The sequence below is a fragment of the Coregonus clupeaformis genome, chromosome 10, assembly GCF_020615455.1.
Source record: "Coregonus clupeaformis isolate EN_2021a chromosome 10, ASM2061545v1, whole genome shotgun sequence".
In the NCBI taxonomy this organism is placed as follows: Eukaryota; Metazoa; Chordata; class Actinopteri; order Salmoniformes; family Salmonidae; genus Coregonus; species Coregonus clupeaformis.
Window position 1 is genome coordinate 64,047,409 of NC_059201.1, and position 18,725 is coordinate 64,066,133.

The 18,725-nt window shown below is 47.5% G+C and overlaps 1 protein-coding gene across 2 annotated transcripts in view; it reads left to right on the forward strand.

Annotated features, from left to right (window-relative positions):
* Positions 1 to 18,725, forward strand: part of LOC121562370 (receptor tyrosine-protein kinase erbB-4-like) — a 184,752-nt gene that overhangs the window by 118,606 nt on the left and 47,421 nt on the right. For both annotated transcript variants that reach the window (XM_045223179.1, XM_045223180.1), the window contains 3 exons: positions 10,372 to 10,526; positions 14,877 to 14,921; positions 18,502 to 18,634. In XM_045223179.1, the coding sequence (XP_045079114.1) occupies positions 10,372 to 10,526; positions 14,877 to 14,921; positions 18,502 to 18,634 (333 nt within the window). The remainder of the gene's footprint in view (positions 1 to 10,371; positions 10,527 to 14,876; positions 14,922 to 18,501; positions 18,635 to 18,725) is intronic.

The window sequence follows — 18,725 nt, forward strand, 5'->3', positions numbered from 1 at the left end:
AAAGCCTGTGACAGAGCCAAAGAAACCCCAGTCACTGCTATTAACAGGGACGGCTATGAACTACAGCTGGAAAGAGCGAGGAAGCTAATCCATGATGCAAGTGAAAGCCTGAAAGACTGGGAAAAATGGGTCCCACACGATGAGACTGCAGATCTGAAAGGCAGAGTAAAAGATCTGAGAATATTCGGCAGTAACCTCGAGGGCAAAAGAACAGAATTCCTCATCGCACAGAGAATTGCAGAAGAGGACAGAAGACCTACAGAGCTTCAACCAAGAGCAGTCCCACAACCAGTGGTGAGAATAAAACCAACCAGTCTACCTAAATTCACTGGGCTTAGGAGGAATTTCCACAGATGGAGGAAAGACTGGGAGAGCCTGCAAAAGCAGGGAGAGCCGACTGGTTCAGTGGAGGTGAAGAAGTTTCAACTTCTTGACAGTGTGGACGAGAGAATATGTAGAGACCTGCGCCTGTCATCATATAACAGTGCTGAAGACATGTTTAGAGTACTCCAAAACCGGTATGGAAACAAGCCAACAATTGCTTTGGAGATAATTGAGGACCTGGAGAGGATCCCTCCTTTAAAGTCACACCAACCAAGGAAGGTTATTGACCTGATTCAAGCTGTGGAAAAGGCCCTGAATGACCTCACGGAGCTCGAAAGCAGTGGAGCCATAAAGAATCCCCTTGTCATCAGATCCATAGAGAGCAAGCTGCCGGATAACATGAAGAGGGACTGGCTGACATTCATGGTCAACCCAAGAAATGGAGTCACACCTGACAATCACTTCAACAGCCTTCTAAGATTTTTAAAGACACAAGAGGACATACTGGAGAAACTAGACCAGTTGGGTGTAAGTGAAAACCCTGAAAAGAAAGCTACGTACCCGGAGAAGCGGTATGCTTCCACAAGGTCCACGAGAAAGGGAGGATGCGTTGTGTGTGGAGATGAAAAGCACCGTGAGAAGATTTTCTTTTGTAAGCAGTTCAAAGAACTAAAGCCTAGTGAGAAGCTGAATGCTGTCGAAAGACTGGGAGCATGCAGAAGATGCCTCAGATGTCATGGAGAGGATGAGGAATGTACGGACACTTACCTTTGCAGAAACAGAGACTGCAAAAGAGGAAGCTCCTCGGATCACCATTTCTTTCTCTGCCTTAAAGGAGGGGCTAAGAGGAAAGAATACGTGAAAGTGGAAAAACCCAGCACCAGGAGGCAAACATTCACAGAGGAGCAAGAGAGATTAATACGTGAGCTCACCCCGGACGTGGCAGAAAAAATTCAGGAATGCTTTCACCAACATGGCAAAATCACACTGCACTGGAGGAAGCCTTCCTGGGGTAATGGACTCAAGCACACGTGAATTACCAGTTATTCTTATGCTTCTCGAAGTAACTACTAACGCAGGGCAGAAAATTGGAACTCTCATTGACTTAGCATCAGACACCAACTACATCACTCACACAGCCGCCAGGAGACTGAAGCTTCGAAGTGAAAGGATCACACTAGTCGTCCATGGAGTTGGAGGCATGGCCATGAAGGTGAAGACCAAAAGATACTTACTCAAGGTGAGAGTCAAGACACCAAGAGGCACGGAGAAAGCTCATGAGCTGATCTGTTATGGGTTGGATGAGATTGCAAAAGTTCACAGAGCAATCAAAGCACAACATCTCAAGAAGTTCTTCCCCGATACCAACCTGGAAGACCTTCACAGACCAGAACATGTTGAGCTTCTCATAAGCCACCGGGAAGGAAGACTTGCTCCACAGAGAGTAAAGGTAGTAGGAGATCTTGTCCTGTGGGAGAGCCCTTTAGGAAAGACCGTTGGAGGAGCACATCCAGACCTCTGTGAAGTAGTGGACATGGCCCTGCACAATTCTGAAACTCATTTTGCACGATCTATGAGAATCACAGCAGCAAAGTATCAAGAAATTGCTGAGATGCAAGAATCTAGAGCTGAAACTAAAACCACTGTGATTGGCAAAGAGGTCTTGGACTGGTGGAAGTGGGACAGCATTGGTGCGGCCTGTGAACCCATGTGTGGAGGATGTCGTTGTGGTAACTGTCAACCAGGAGGCAAAGACATGACTCTTAGTGAAGAAAGAGAGCTTGAGATAATCAGGCAAGGTCTCAGTTACGTGGAGTCAGATGTGCATAGTCAGGAGCCTCACTGGGACACAAAATACCCTTGGATTGAAGATCCAAGTTCCCTGCCCAACAACAGAAGCGCAGTGGAAGCCACGTTTCTGAGGACGAAGAAACAACTCAAGAGAGAACCAGATTGGCGTGCAGCATACACAACTCAAGTTCATGAGATGGTGGAAAGGAAGGCAGCAAAGAAACTCACTAGAAAGACCATTGCCGACTGGAAAGGTCCAGTATGGTACGTCAGTCACTTGATAGCACCAAACCCACACTCTATAACTACACCTGTCCGACTGGTATGGAACAGCAGCCAGAGGTTTAGAGGAAGCAGCATGAATGACCTTCTTCTGAAAGGGCCTGATGTACTTAATCCTATTCGAGCGGTACTGCTAAGGTTCAGGAGAGGAATCCATGCTGCTCTCGGCGACATCAAAAAGATGTACAATTCTGTGTGGCTCGAAGACCTGGAGATGCACCTCCATAGATTCCTCTGGAGAGACGGTGATGATGGGGACATTGAGGAATATGCCATCACCAGGGTCAACATGGGCGATCGACCAGCAGGGTGTATCGCACAACTAGCCATGAGAGAAACAGCGAAGTTGCCCATGTTCACACATCTGAAAGAGGAACGGAGGGTCCTTGAAGAGGATTCCTACGTAGATGACATCCTGACATCCCATAATGACCTGGAAAAGCTAGACGGAACCACCAAAAAAAGTCGAAGAAATCCTAAAGGCAGGTGGATTCTTCCTCAAGCCGTGGGTCCGATCAGGCCAAAGTGGGAGGCAAACATCTACATCAGAACATCCAACATCATCAGATGAAGTCTTCATCCTCCCCAACCAAGTGAGAGAAGGAGACAACAGAGCCCTTGGAGTTGGTTATTTAGTCGAATCAGACAAACTGTACCTCATGACCTCGATAAACTTCTCAAAGAGACAAAAGAAGATGAGGATCAGTCAAGATCTCGTTGGAGAGGAAGTGAGAATGAAAACTCCAAACCCACTGAACAGAAGGCAACTGCTTAGCCAAGTAGCTAGTTTGTATGACCCAATAGGCCTTGCAACACCTGCCAAACAGAAAGGAGCCATTTTAGTCAGAAAAGCATTCCAAGAAACTGGAGGCAAAGCTCTAACAAGAGACACATGGGACACACCTCTGTCTGAGAAACTTAGAGGAGAAGCAATCCGCCTGTTTGAGGAATACAGACACCTCAACCAAATTACCTTCCATAGAAGCCTGACTCCAGTCAAAAGGATTGGAGAACCCTGGGGAATAACATTCTCAGATGGGAGCGACCAGAGTTATGGAGCAGTGGCATACTTCAGGTGGGAGACCGGGCAAGGCATCCTGGTCCGACTTGTTGAGTCCAAAGCCAAGCTTACACCACTTGACCAAAAGGGAGATCCAGTGAAGGCTGAAGTCTGTGGTGCTGTGTTCGCTGCAAGACTCAGGAAATACATTGAAAAGCACAGTCGGATGCAAGTAGGACGTTGGATCCATCTGTTAGATAGTCAAACTGTGCTGGGTGCAATCCAAAGGGACAGTTATGAGTACCAGACCTTTTTTGCAAACAGAGTGGGAGAGATCCAGAAGTCCACATCAGTTGAGGACTGGAGATGGATTCCAGGTGAGCAAAACATTGCTGACCTCATGACAAGAGGAGCAACCCCAGAGGACCTCAAAGAGAACTCTGTGTGGCAGAACGGCCCAGAGTTTCTGAAACGACCTGTAGAGGATTGGCCGACAAAGTCAGCCAAAGAAGTCGCTGCAGATGCCAAAGAAGGCATAAACAAGCTCCAAAGGAAATGTTTTACAGCAGCACTGACCCGAGCGCAGGTGGGGAAAAAAATCCAACATGCTCCACGTATACCAATATCTCCAACCTCTGACAAAGGTAAAGACCTGCAAAGCAGCCCTAATGGAAGAGGGCAACAAATCCAAGTCCAAAGACCACCTTCTGGTTATTCAGTGGGGAATATCCTTAACATCAGCAAGTTCAGCAGTTTAACCAGGTTGACAAGAGTCATTGCCTGGGTGTGGAGAGCTGCCACAAGGTGGAAAGAAATGCTAGCCAAGACCACCACCACAAGCAAGCCAAAGAAAAAGGAAATTCCTTCAGCTCTTGAGATCAAGTCCAGAATCAAGAAAGCTACACTTACCATCATGGAGTGTGAAGATGCACTCAGGGATCTCTTCCTTGCAGCCCAAAAGGATGTAACCTGGCCAGACACCACACTCAGCAGGCTTGCTGTGGTCAAAGAGGAAAACACTGGACTCTTGCTCTGTGGAGGAAGATTCCAAATCTTTAATGAAGAAAAAACTGCAGTACCAATCTTGCCCTGCACGTCATGGGTATCCTCCCTTCTAGCTCAAGAAGCCCACAAGACAAATCATGAAGACATCGCAGGCACACTCCTCCGGATGAGAAGGAAAGCGTGGGTGGTAAGAGGCCGGAAACTAGCTCAAAGGATCGTTGATAACTGTGTGACATGCAGGAAACTTAAGGCCCGAAGATGCCAACAGATCATGAGTGACCTTCCATCGGAGAGAATAACACCAGCCAATCCCTTTGAGTACACCACAGTGGACTTATTTGGACCTTATGAAGTGAAGGATGAGGTGAGAAAGAAGGTGAAACTTAAGGTGTGGGGAATTGTCTTTTGCTGCATGGTGTCAAGAGCTATGCACACAGACCTTGTCAGCGACCAGTCAGCTGAAGGCTTCCTGTTAGCCTACCAAAGATTTACGGCACTGAGAGGGCATCCAAGGAAATTGTGGTCGGATCCTGGAAAAAACTTTGTCGGAGCCAGACCTGCCCTCAAAGAACTCTACATGTTTCTGGACCGGCTGGAGAAGTCGAAGCTTGAAAACGACGTTTCCAAGCATGGCACAGAATGGAGCTGGAGGATCCATCCAGCAGACTCACCTCACAGAAACGGAGCTGCTGAAGCCGCTGTCCGAACTGTGAAGCGGGCTTTACACAATCTGGGAGGTAATGGAGTCCTCACATGGGGTGAATTTCAGACTTTCCTTTATATGGCTTCCAACCTTGCCAATGAGCGGCCTATTGATGCCAGGACTCAGAGCAGAGAGGACTGTGTAGAATACATTAGCCCAAATTCACTTCTACTCGGACGAACCGGACCCAGAGGAGATCCAGGGACCTTTGACTTTGAAGGTTACTCCTACAAGAGATTAAGAACCATCCAAACAGAAGTTGACCGATTCTGGAGGAAATGGAGTCAGTTAGCCGGACCAAACCTGTTTGTCCGGACCAAGTGGCACACCGCTCACAGGAATGTGGCAATTGGAGATGTCGTCTGGCTGGCCGACCAGAACGCCTTGAGAGGTCAGTACAGGCTTGCCAGAGTTATTGACGTTAACACTGACAAGAAGGGAATTGTGAGGGATGTATATCTCCGATCCTTCCCCAGCTACCCAGTCACAACTGTGAAGCCCACTAAAAAGATGGAAAAACATTCAATCAAGATACCAGCAACAGTTCTTCACAGGGATGTCAGACGGATAGTTGTCTTGCTTCCAGTTGAAGAGCAGCAGCAACAGGATCAAAAATAGAGTAACTGAATCCAACACATCACAGTTCTGTGTGACCTCCTTGGGTTGAAGAACCAGGAGGTCAAGTGGGAGGTGTTGTGTCAATTCCTGACTACAAGCTACAAGCCTAAATCCACCCAGGGTGCTCAAAGCACTCCCAACCTGCAGGGGCAACCATGCAACCGGAGCTGTTGAAACCAACCACCAGGAAGTGCTCTGGGGACCATATTAACGTGCGCACCCACAAGCAGTGCATGTGCATGGCATCGAAATGTTTGGTAAAAGCTTACTTGGCTCTCACTCATTCCTGAGAAGAGATACCAATGACCACGGCTCCTGATCATCCAAAGACGCAACTGGTAGGACAGAATGTGTTGTGAATTCATGCTTCTATATGCCCTTTTGTTTGGTTGTAACATACAATACAATTATTAATTAAATTAAATAGTAAGACTTCATTATGTGAACGTAGAACTTGACAGTAACGTTACTATAATCATGTGTATTGTTAAATGTTTAATTAGGATATTGATATTTAATTATTAACTTGCAATGATCCTAGGTTAATCTAAATGATGAAATGATTGTTTGGTTAGGTTGAGGATTCAGTAACATTAGTTTATGCTTATTTTTGAGAAAGTGGAATTGAGAGTTATTTGTAACTAATCCATGGGTTTTGTTTGTGTGTTTTGAAGGTTATCAACCTATTCTGTTCCATCTTTATGACAATAAAAAATCATAAAGTGAACAGTTTTGAGTTGTCCTTTGCGTTCATCAAGGATAAAGCCGTTTTCAAGTTTGGGCAGAGCTGTGGTCAGCCAGAAATCACGCAGAACTTGACAATTGTTAACCTGCCCTTTGGGTCTGATGATGTCACATCCTGTCTGGAGAGTTTGACTTTTAGGAGTTACAGTGTACTGTACTGTTAGGGCACTGAGTTTTTCCTGACTACACGACGTAACCAACTGGGTCAGAGTTATACTGATCAGGGGAGGTGTTCCTGAATGCCTCGAATCTGGTTTTATCAAGATAAATAAAGTACCACGTTAGCTACGAAGGTTAAACGCATTCCAGAAGGACATGTGTTTTTGACAGCCTCTGACCTTCCACAGAGAACGCACCCCTCAGAAATCCCTCATCCATTCCCACCTGCCCTCTTCTAAATGCTAAAATTCCCTTTAAAATGCCACCCGGTTGAAAACCCTTGAAAACCCCCTCCACGTCCCACTCTCTCTGCCTGGAACTATAACAACCCAAGGTTGATTTAAATCATCTCCTCTGCCACGTAGGATGACTCTAATCTTGTTTTATATGTGGCGTATGGACAGTGGTGTATAACTCTCCATGGTTTAGGGTTCATGATATACCCACCTGTCATGGAGCCCCTTTTTTACAGGCCCCTGTTAAAGCCATATTTGTGGAATGTGATACTTGTGTAAATAACCCCTGGGGAGGACAGGGAGGAGTGGAGGAACATAGTCTCCTTGACGGTGCGGTGATACACAGTGTTTCACAGTGTCTTTCAGTGTCTTCTGTAGTCCAGTCAGAAGTAAATAACACAGGTGTCAATCATCCGATTTATGACTGCACACACACACACACACACACACACACACACACACACACACACACACACACACACACACAATCCCACACACACACACACAATCCCACACACACACACACACAATCACACACACACACACTCACACACACTCACACACACACACACAATCACACACACACACACACCCACCCACACACACACACACACACACAATCACACACACACTACACTGACACAGCTCGGCAGGGAGATTGTGTATTGATGAGGAGTGGTTACAGCTGTCATCTTCTCAGAGCAGAAGGTGAAAGGTTGTCTATCAACCAGCCAAACACACATTATTAACCGTACATGAGGTGTCAAAGCCCACAGAAAAAGTTTCAACCGCAGCAACAGCACATGCATACACAGACCATCTCTGTATAATTTCTCTTCCTTCGTCTCTCTCTCTCTGTTTATATCTGTTGTCTGAATCCATCCTGGATGGTGGTCCAGAAGTGTGAACTGTGTTGAAGTGTCACGATCGTTATTAGATGAGACGGACCAAGGCGCAGCGTGATAGGCGTACATATTTATTATAGTACTTAACACGAACACAAAACAACAAAGTCCTAGGTTACACAAAACAAACCTTTACGGAACAAGATCCCACAAACTAACTGGTGCCAACAGGCTGCCTAAGTATGGTCCCCAATCAGAGACAACGAGCTACAGCTGTCTCTGATTGGGAACCACCCTGGCCAACATAGATCAACACGATCTAGAACAAAAACATAGAAAACTAAACATAGAAAATCCACACCCTGGCTCAACATTTAAGAGTCCCCAGAGCCAGGGCGTGACAGTACCCCCCCCAAAGGCGCGGACTGCGACCGCGCCACACAAACATAACAGGGTAGGGGCCGGGTGGGCATTCCGCCTCGGAGGCGGATCCGGCTCCGGGCGTGACCACCACCTTCTCTCCACCTCCCCGTTGCGCCCCTGGTCTGGTCCCGCTGACAGGAGCTGGACTCGACGACGGTGGATCAAACCTTACCGGCTCCGGACTGGAGCCGCTGGCCGGAGCTGGACTGGACACCGGTGGAGCGGATTGCTCTGGCTCCGGAGTGGATCCGCTGACTGGAGTTGGACCGGTCCCCGGTGGAGCGGATTGCTCTGGCTCCGGAGTGGAGCAGCTGACCGGAGTTGGACCGGACCCCGGTGGAACAGGCACGGGCCGTGCCGGACTGGACACACGCACCACTGGCTTGGTGCGGGGAGCAGGAATGGGCCGGACCGGGCTGACGACGCGCACCACTGGCTTGGTGCGGGGAGCAGGAACGGGCCGGACCGGGCTGACGACGCGCACCACTGGCTTGGTGCTGGGAGCGAGAACGGGCCGGACCGGGCTGACGACGCGCACCACTGGCTTGGTGCGGGGAGCAGGAACGGGCCGGACCGGGCTGACAACGCGCACCACTGGCTTGGTGCGGGGAGCAGGAACGGGCCGGACCGGGCTGACGACGCGCACCACTGGCTTGGTGCGGGGAGCAGGAACGGGCCGCACCGGGCTGACGACGCGCACCACTGGCTTGGTGCGGGGAGCAGGAACGGGCCGTACCGGACTGGCGACGCGCACCACTGGCTTGGTGCGAAAGGCAGGAACAGTCCGGACCGGGCTGGCGACGCGCACCACTGGCTTGGTGCGAGGGGCAGGAACAGACCGGGCTGGCGACGCGCACCACTGGCTTGGTACGAGGGACAGGAACAGGCCGGACTGGACTGGGAACACGCACAACTGGCTTGGTGCGGGGAGCCGGAACGGGCCAGACCGGACTGTGGACACGCACCACTGGCTTGGTGTGGGGAGCAGGAACAGGCCGGGCTGGACTGAGAACACGCACCACTAGCTTGGTGCGGGGAGCCGGAACGGGCCGGGCCGGACTGTGGAGGCGGACTGGAGGTCTGGAGCGGAGAGCTGACACAACACGTCCTGGCTGAATGCCTATTTCCACACAATATGTGTGAGGCATCAGCACAAGACGTACGGGGCTGTGCACTCGTACTGGCGCTACAGCACATGGCACTGGCGCAGGATATACGGGACCGAGGAGGCGTACTGGAGACCACGCGCGTTGAGCCGGCACACCCCGTCCTGGCTGCATGCCCATCTTTGCACGACACGTGCGTGGTGCTAGCACAGGACGTACAGGACTGTGCCGGAACACTCGCGGCACAGTACGTGGCTCCGCATAACACGGAGCCTGCCCAGTCTCATGCTTCCTAGCCTGAGTACGGGGAGTTGGCTCTGCTCTAACTCTAGGCTCCGCCAACCACCCTTTTAGCCCCCCCCAAAAAAAATATTGGGGCTGTCTCTCGGCCTTCCTCCTCGGCCAGTACCCTCTGCGTTGCCGCTGCTACTCTCTGTATCGCGCCTCCACAGTCTCCTCCCAAGGACGGCGATCCATTCCGGCCTGAATCTCTTCCCAAGTCCAGGATCCCTTCCCGTCCAGGATCTCCTCCCAAGTCCAGGCTGTCTGTTCCTGGACACGCTGCTTGGTCCTGTTATGGTGGGATCTTCTGTCACGATCGTTATTAGATGAGACGGACCAAGGCGCAGCGTGATAGGCGTACATATTTATTATAGTACTTAACACGAACACAAAACAACAAACAAACGATACGTGAAGTCCTAGGTTACACAAAACAAACCTTTACGGAACAAGATCCCACAAACTAACTGGTGCCAACAGGCTGCCTAAGTATGCTCCCCAATCAGAGACAACGAGCTACAGCTGTCTCTGATTGGGAACCACCCTGGCCAACATAGATCAACACGATCTAGAACAAAAACATAGAAAACTAAACATAGAAAATCCACACCCTGGCTCAACATTTAAGAGTCCCCAGAGCCAGGGCGTGACATGAAGTGCTGATATCAATGGTTATTTTTCTCTTCCTCTTCTATACATCTCCTTTACTTCCACCTTTTCATCCTCCTCCTCTTCTTCTTCTCTTCTTCTTCTGCTTCTGCTTCTGCTTCTGCTTCTGCTTCTGCTTCTTCTTCTTCTTCTTCTTCTTCTTCTTCTATCTCTTATTCCTCCTCCTCTTCCATCTATCTCTCAGGGCCCAGATCAATGTGTGAACTGCCTTCACTTCAAAGACGGGCCCAACTGTGTGGAGAAGTGCCCCGACGGCCTCCAGGGCACCAACAGCTTCATCTTCAAATACGCAGAGGCCAACAACGAGTGCCACCCCTGCCACGCCAACTGCACCCAGGGGTGAGAGAGAGAGAGAGAGAGAGAGAGAGAGAGAGAGAGAGAGAGAGAGAGAGATAGGGTGGTGGTGGGTTTGTATGGGTGTGTGTATATTTAATGGAGGCTTTTTATATCAATACTTCTCATCGCTTTGAAATCTGACATTGTTCGTATGAAGTACGTCATAAATAATGTTATACAAGCAAAATCCATCAAAAGGTGTCCTGGTAGGACTTTTAAAATCAAGAAGAGCTTCTATAAACAGTAGCAGAAGTACTGCACGATAAAGGAAATATGGTGCTATTTGGGATGTGGGCAGTGACTCAGCCCTCCACTTCCCAGACCCCTACGAAAGAAAGAAAGAAAGAAAGAAAGAAAGACGGAGGATCAAGAGATGGACAGAGGATCTCTCTCTCTCTCTCTCTCCCTCTCTATCTATCTATCTATCTATCTATCTATCTATCTATCTATCTATCTATCTATCTATCTATCTATCTATCTATCTATCTATCTATCTATCTATCTATCTATCTATCTATCTATCTATCTATCTATCTATCTATCTATCTATCTATCTATCTCTCTCTCTCTCTCTCTCTCTCTCTCTCTCTCTCTCTCTCTCTCTCTCTCTCTCTCTCTCTCTCTCTCTCTCTCTCTCTCTCTCTCTCTCTCTCTCTCTCTCTCTCTCTCTCTCTCTCTCTCTCTCTCTCTCTCTCTCTCTCTCTCTCTCTCTCTCTCCTCGCTCTCAATTCAATTTAAGGGGCTTTACTGGCATGGGAAACATATGTTTACATTGCCAAAGCAAGTGAAATAGATAATAAACAAAAGTGAAATAAACAATCAGAAATGAACAGTAAACATTACACAAAAGTTTCAGAAGAATAGAGACATTTCAAATGTTATATTATGGCTATGTACAGTGTTGTAACGGTGTGCAAATAGTTAAAGTACAAAAGGGAAAATAAATCAACATAAATATAGGTTGGATTTACAAGGTGTTTGTTCTTCACTGGTTGCCCTTTTCTTGTGGCAAAAGGTCACAAATATTGCTGCTGTGAATGAACACTGTGGTATTTCTCCCAATAGATATGGGAATTTATCAAAATTGGATTTGTTTTCAAATTCTTTGTTGGTCTGTGTAATCTGAGGGAAATATGTGTCTCTAATATGGTCATACATTTGGCAGGATGTTAGGAAGTGCAGCTCAGTTTCCACCTCATTTTGTGGGCAGTGTGCACATAGCCGGTCTTCTCTTGAGAGCCAGGTCTGCCTACGGCGGCCTTTCTCAATAGCAAGGCTATGCTCACTGAGTCTGTACATAGTCAAAGCTTTCCTTAATTTTGGGTCAGTCACAGTGGTCAGGTATTCTGCCACTGTGTACTCTCTGTTTAGGGCCAAATAGCATTCTAGTTTGCTCTGTTTTTGTTAATTCTTTCCAATGTGTCAAGTAATTCTCTTTTTGTTTTCTCATGATTTGGTTGGGTGTAATTGTGTTGCTGTCCTGGGGCTCTGTGGGGTCTGTTTGTGTTTGTGAACAGAGCCCCAGGACCAGCTTGCTTAGGGGACTCTTCATTAGGCTCATCTCTCTGTAGGTGATGGCTTTGTTATGGAAGGTTTGGAATTGCTTCCTTTTAGGTGGTTGTAGACTTTAAAGGCTCTTTTCTGGATTTTGATCATTAGAGGGTATCGGCCTAATTCTGCTCTGCATGCATTATTTGGTGTTTTACATTGTACTCTTGAGGATGCTTTTGCAGAATTCTGCAATTTGGTGTTTGTCCCATTTTGTGAATTCTTGGTTGGTGAGGTTCTATAACTGATTCAAGTGTTTTTGCCAGATCCTAATTGGGATGTCAAATTTTATGTTCCTTTTGATGGCATAGAAGGCCCTTTTTGCCTTGTCTCTCAGATCGTTCACAGCTATGTGGATGTTACCTGTGGCGCTGATGTTTAGGCCGAGGTGTGTATAGATTTTTGTGTGCTCTAGGGCAACGGTGTCTAGATGGAATTTGTATTTGTGGTCCTGGCAACTGGACCTTTTTTGGAACACCATTACTTTTGTCTTACTGAGATTCACTGTCAGGGCCCAGGTCTGACAGAATCTGTGCAGAAGATCTAGGTGCTGCTGTAGGCCCTCCTTGGTTGGGGACAGAAGCACCAGATCATCAGCAAACAGTAGACATTTGACTTCAGATTCTAGTAGGGTGAGGGCAGGTGCTTCAGGCTGTTCTACTGCCCTCACCAAGTCGTTGATATATACACTGAGTATACAAAACATTAAGAACACCTGCTCTTTCCATGGCATAGAATGACCAGGTGAATCCAGGTGAAAGCTATGATCCTTTATTGATGTCACCTGTTAAATCCACATCAATCAGTGTAGATGAAGGTGAGGAGACAGGTTAAAGAAGGATTTTTAAGTCTTGAGACAATTGAGACATGGATTGTGTATGTGTGCCAGTCGGAGGGTGAATGGGCAAGACAAAAGATTTAAGTGCCTTTGAATGGGGTATGGTGGTAGGTGCCAGGCACACCGGTTTGTGTCAAGAACTGCAACGCTGCTGGGTTTTTCACGCTCAACAGTTTCCCGTGTGTATCAAGAATGGTCCTCCACCCAAAGGACATCCAGCCAACTTGACACAACTGTCAACATGGGCCAGCATCCCCGTGGAATGCTTTCGACACCTTGTAGAGTCCATGCCCCCATGAATTGAGGTTGTTCAGTCCCCCCCCTCTCTTTCTCTCTCTCCCCTCTCCCCTCTCCCCTCTCCCCTCTGACATCAAAGACTCTGAGTGGGTCTGTGGTCTTCCTGTGACACGGCGTTCATGTTCCCTCCTTTCATCTACTCATCTCCACGGTGACACTCGCAGCCGGTATTAGTCAGCTGCCCATTGGTCCCTCCCCACGCTCTGCGCCCCGGTGACTGCTGAACCTGGGCTCACATGGCGATGGCTCCATCACACCTCTCCTTATCCTGCCCTCCATCAGACATGCAGGTTGACGATTATTGTCATGAGTCTTGTTCTGGAGGCAGAAGTGAGCGTTTTCCCCTTAGATGGGCCAGCTGCAAAATTGTCTAAATTGTAAAGATTAATGAAAACAAATGTGTTCTTTTTGGTCATCATTTAAGGTTGGGATTAGGCATCAGGGTTAGCAGTGTGGTTAAGGTTAGGGTTAAGGTTAAGTTTATAATCAGATTGTATGACTTTGTTGCTATGCCAGCTAGTGACCACTGCAGAGCTGCCTCCAGAACAACATTCATGATGAAAAACACTAACCTGCATCTGACACCGGGCTCTCCAGATTAGCGTCAGGGGATGAGGGGCCAGTGTGGGTGTGTGAGTGAATGGAGGGGGGGTTCTGTGTGTGGGGGCGGGGGAGTACTTAGAGCACAGGAGAAGCAGTGAAGGTCTACATCATCACACTGCATGTAATGGCAGAATTCAACTGAAGAAAAGTGATACACATGCCACATTCGCCTTAGATTTAGTAGGAATGCTGAACTATAATCAGGACCACACCAGTCCATATAATCATATTCATAATGAGCTAAAAGACAAAAAAATCAGCGGTCATACTCCATATGTCTCTCTGATACATACATGGGTGGTCTGAGACTTGCTGTCTTTGGTGTGTGACTAAACTAGCTGTTCAATCTGGATGTTTACAAAAGGGGCACACTAGAGTAATTATCATATCGTAAACAGCACCGAGCCATAGATCGGATACACTAATTGTCTGCTAATTAGCTATTGGGTGCCGTTTCTTTATTTCTGGAGCGAGGCAGACTGTGAATGGAATTCTAAGGCAGCTCCTCTTAATTAGCTGTGTAATATGCTCTGCCTCAGACTCTGACTGTCTGTTCTCTGTGTCGGAGGCTGATCACAATCCTCTTGAAATGAGTTATAGATAATGAGAGAGAAGCCCAATGGCCTTGTTTTAATCAGTCCACACTGTCTGCCTGCCTGCCTGCCTGCCTGCCTGCCTGCCTGCCTGCCTGCCTGCCTGCCTGCCTGCCTGCCTGCCTGCCTGCCTGCCTGCCTGCCTGCCTGCCTGCCTGCCTGCCTGCCTGCCTGCCTGCCTGCCTGTCTGTCTGTCTGTCTGTCTGTCTGTGTCAGTCTGTCTGTGTCAGTCTGTGTCAGTCTGTCTTGGACCGTTGAGCTATGTTCACTAATAGGTTGTTATGTTCACTCAATAATTACTTTCATCAATCAGCTATTATAAGTGCTTATGAAGTGGTTATTAATGTTTATGCGTGATAGAATTTGTTCATAGTATGTACACACTTTATTTAGAGTTGGTGGATGCTTATTGTTGACTTGTTGAAGTTACTAAAGTGTTTCTGTAAAGCTGACTACTGATGATTTTCTCCTCAGCTGCATTGGGCCTCGTCTCCAAGACTGTGTTGGAATGATGGACAGGTAAGTTGATCATCTCCGCTGGGCTTTAACTGCTTTGACATCATGCTCAATCTCTTAGAAACTATCACTAGAATCTCTTGCTTTCTACTCTCCATCTCTCTCTGACTCACTGTCTCAGGATTCATCTCTCTCTCTCTCTCTCTCTCTCTCTCTCTCTCTCTCTCTCTCTCTCTCTCTCTCTCTCTCTCTCTCTCTCTCTCTCTCTCTCTCTCTCTCTCTCTCTTTCTCTCTCTCTCTGTCTCCCTCTCTGTCTCTCTCCCTCTCTGTCTCCCTCTCTGTCTCTCTCCCTCTCTGTCTCTCTCCCTCTCTGTCTCCATCTCTGTCTCTCTGTCTCTCTCTTTCTCTGCTCTCCGATCATTTAAACTCTCAAATTTCTATTCTCAACATGCCCCATATATCTCATTATATCCGGTCTTGCCTCTCTGTAAATTTCAAGCTCCTTTTTGTGAGGGCCGCAAAAAAAATCAATGGTTCTGAACGACACTCATTGACAAGCCAGCAGAGTACCAGAGTATCCACATACTACCGTCTGCTGGATGGAACATGAGTCTTCCAATTGCCTCTTAATGCTTTCAATCACTAATAGGGTTGTTTCTCTAGTCCTTGACTCAGGTGCAAAATGTTCCCCAAGGCCTGCCTTGTGACATGTTTTCTATGTGTGTTGAGTAGCCTAAGGGAGGGAAGGATAGAGGGAGGGAAGGATAGAGGGAGGGAAGGAAAGCGGAAGGGAAGGATAGAGGGAGGGAAGGAAGGCGGGAGGGAAGGATAGAGGGAGGGAAGGATAGAGGGAGGGAAGGAAAGAGGGAGGGAGGGAAGGATAGAGGGACTGAAGGAAGGATAGAGGGAGTGAAGGAAAGATAGAGGGAGGGAAGGATAGAGGGAGGGAAGGAAAGAGGGAGGGAAGGATATAGGGAGGGAAGGATAGAGGGAGGGAAGGAAGGATAGAGGGAGGGAAGGAAGGATAGAGGGAGGGAAGGATAGAGGGAGGGAAGGAAAGCGGGAGGGAAGGATAGAGGGAGGGAAGGATAGAGGGAGGGAAGGAAAGAGGGAGGGAGGGAAGGATAGAGGGACTGAAGGAAGGATAGAGGGAGTGAAGGAAAGATAGAGGGAGGGAAGGAAAGAGGGAGGGAAGGATAGAGGGAGGGAAGGATAGAGGGAGGGAAGGAAGGATAGAGGGAGGGAAGGATAGAGGGAGGGAAGGATAGAGGGAGGGAAGGAAAGAGGGAGGGAAGGAAAGAGGGAGGGATGGAAGGATAGAGGGAGTGAAGGAAGGATAGAGAGAGTGAAGGAAGGATAGAGGGAGGGAAGGATAGAGGGAGGGAAGGAAAGAGGGAGGGAATGATAGATGGAGGGAAGGAAAGATAGAGGGAGTGAAGGAAGGATAGAGGGAGGGAAGGATAGAGGGAGGGAAGGATAGAGGGAGGGAAGGAAAGAGGGAGGGAAGGAAAGAGGGAGGGATGGAAGGATAGAGGGAGTGAAGGAAGGATAGAGAGAGTGAAGGAAGGATAGAGGGAGGGAAGGATAGAGGGAGGGAAGGAAAGAGGGAGGGAAGGAAAGAGGGAGGGAGGGAAGGATAGAGGGAGTGAAGGAAGGATAGAGGGAGTGAAGGAATGATAGAGGGAGGGAAGGATAGAGGGAATGTATGAGAGATGAGAGGGTCAGCGAATTGAAACATTTAAAAGAAAGAGGAAAGAAACCTGTTAGAGGTATTGAAAGAAATATTGCTGATTTATCGGATGCTACAAAGGCAAATAGCTAAAAGGAGACTCAATGGACAGAGCTGTATCTCCTCAAGATACACAGTACTTTATGATGTATCATGATACACAGTACTTCATGATGTATAATGATACACAATACTTTATGATGTATCATCATACACAGCAGTTCATGATGTTTAAAGATACACAGTATTTCATGATCTATAAAGATACACAGTATTTCATGATGTTTAAAGATACACAGTACTTCATGATGTATAAAGATACACAGTACTTCATTATGTATAATAATACACATTATTTCATGATGTATAATAATACACAGTATTGCATGATGTTTAAAGATACACAGTACTTCATGATGTATAAAGATACACAGTACTTCATGATGTATAAAGATACACAGTATTTCATGATGTATAAAGATACACAGTATTTCATGATGTTTAAAGATACACAGTACTTCATGATGTATAAAGATACACAGTACTTCATGATGTATAAAGATACACAGTACTTCATGATGTATAATGATACACAGTATTTCATGATGTTTAAAGATACACAGTACTTCATGATGTATCATGTGCCATCTGGGTCATGTGGGAAATGGCTCAGCCCCAACTCGTCTTTCACTAATACTACATTAGTACTAGAAGTCATTTCTCAACCGTCAGACTGCCTGAATCCTAGAACAGGAACAAAGTAGCACATGATGAGTGCACTGGGCACGAGGAGGTCTGGTCTCTCACTGCAGAAATGAGGCAATTTAGATGGCAGCCTGGCCTGCAACCTGATCTCATAGTTGAACTTCAACATTTCTGACCCATTAATTTTGTGTGGTTACAGGGTTAAAACAGAAACATCTCAAAGGGTTAAGTCTAGGTATTAATTTTGAGTGGTTAAGGTTAGGGCTATGGTTCGGGGAAGGCTTAAAACAAAATAATTAAAAATAATGTGCTGTTTCCATTAAGTATCATCAATACTCTCCCTGCTCGCTAGAGAATTGTGAACGGTCGTGGTGAGCACTGACGAAGGCATATATCGACGTCCCCAGAACCTTTTCAAACGTCCAAAATCGACGTCTCTTTCTTGTGACCAGAATGCTTAGACGAGCCAAGTGGAAGGGGATGTAATATCTAGCAACTTTCTGTCTTTTTGCAAAGCACCCTGGGCGATAGAAGACAGTGGGTTGGGATTGATCAGACCCTGGCTTTGTCCCAAATAGAACTCTATTACCAATATATAGTGCCCTACTTTTGACCAGATCCCTATTGACCCTGGTCAGGAGTAGTGCACTATAAAGGGAATAGGGTACTATTTGGGACGCAGCCCCTGTCTGGGATGCCAGGTTGAAATTGAAGTGGTTAGATGAAGACGGGAGGATAAAGATAGTAGGAAGAGATGGAGGGAGGAGATGGAGGGGAGGAGAGATGGAAGGAGGAAGGGAGGGAGGAGGAGTGTAGAGGGAGGAAGATAGGAGGAGTGGAGCTGGCTGGAGTAATGACCCCCGTACAGGGAACTGATAGGAACACAACAGCACTCAACCTGGGCTGTGTCAGATCAGATAGGGCCCACTGGTGGGATTGTTGTCTTGTCTGAGGAGCTACGGGACTTGGACATGACACACACACATCCACACACACACACACATACAGACACACACACATACAGACACACACACATACAGACACACACACAGAGACACACACACAGACACACACACACACACAGAGACAAACGCACAGACACAGACACACACGCACACACACACAGACAAACGCACAGACACAGACACATAATGTACTGGAGCCATACATGTTGGTAACATACAGGCCTGTCTCCTTCTCTGTCTGCAGGATGCCCCTGATCGCGGCTGGGGTGATCGCTACTCTGTTTGTCATCGTCATCGTGGCGCTGAGCGTAGCGGTCTACGTGCGCCGTAAGAGCATCAAGAAGAAGAGGGCTCTGCGCCGCTTCCTGGAGACAGAGGTGAGGGGTTAAGGGTCATCCAGTGGTCATTGTGACTCAACCAATCAGCTCAGGGAATTAGCTTGGCCCTCAAGTGAGACATTATTATACT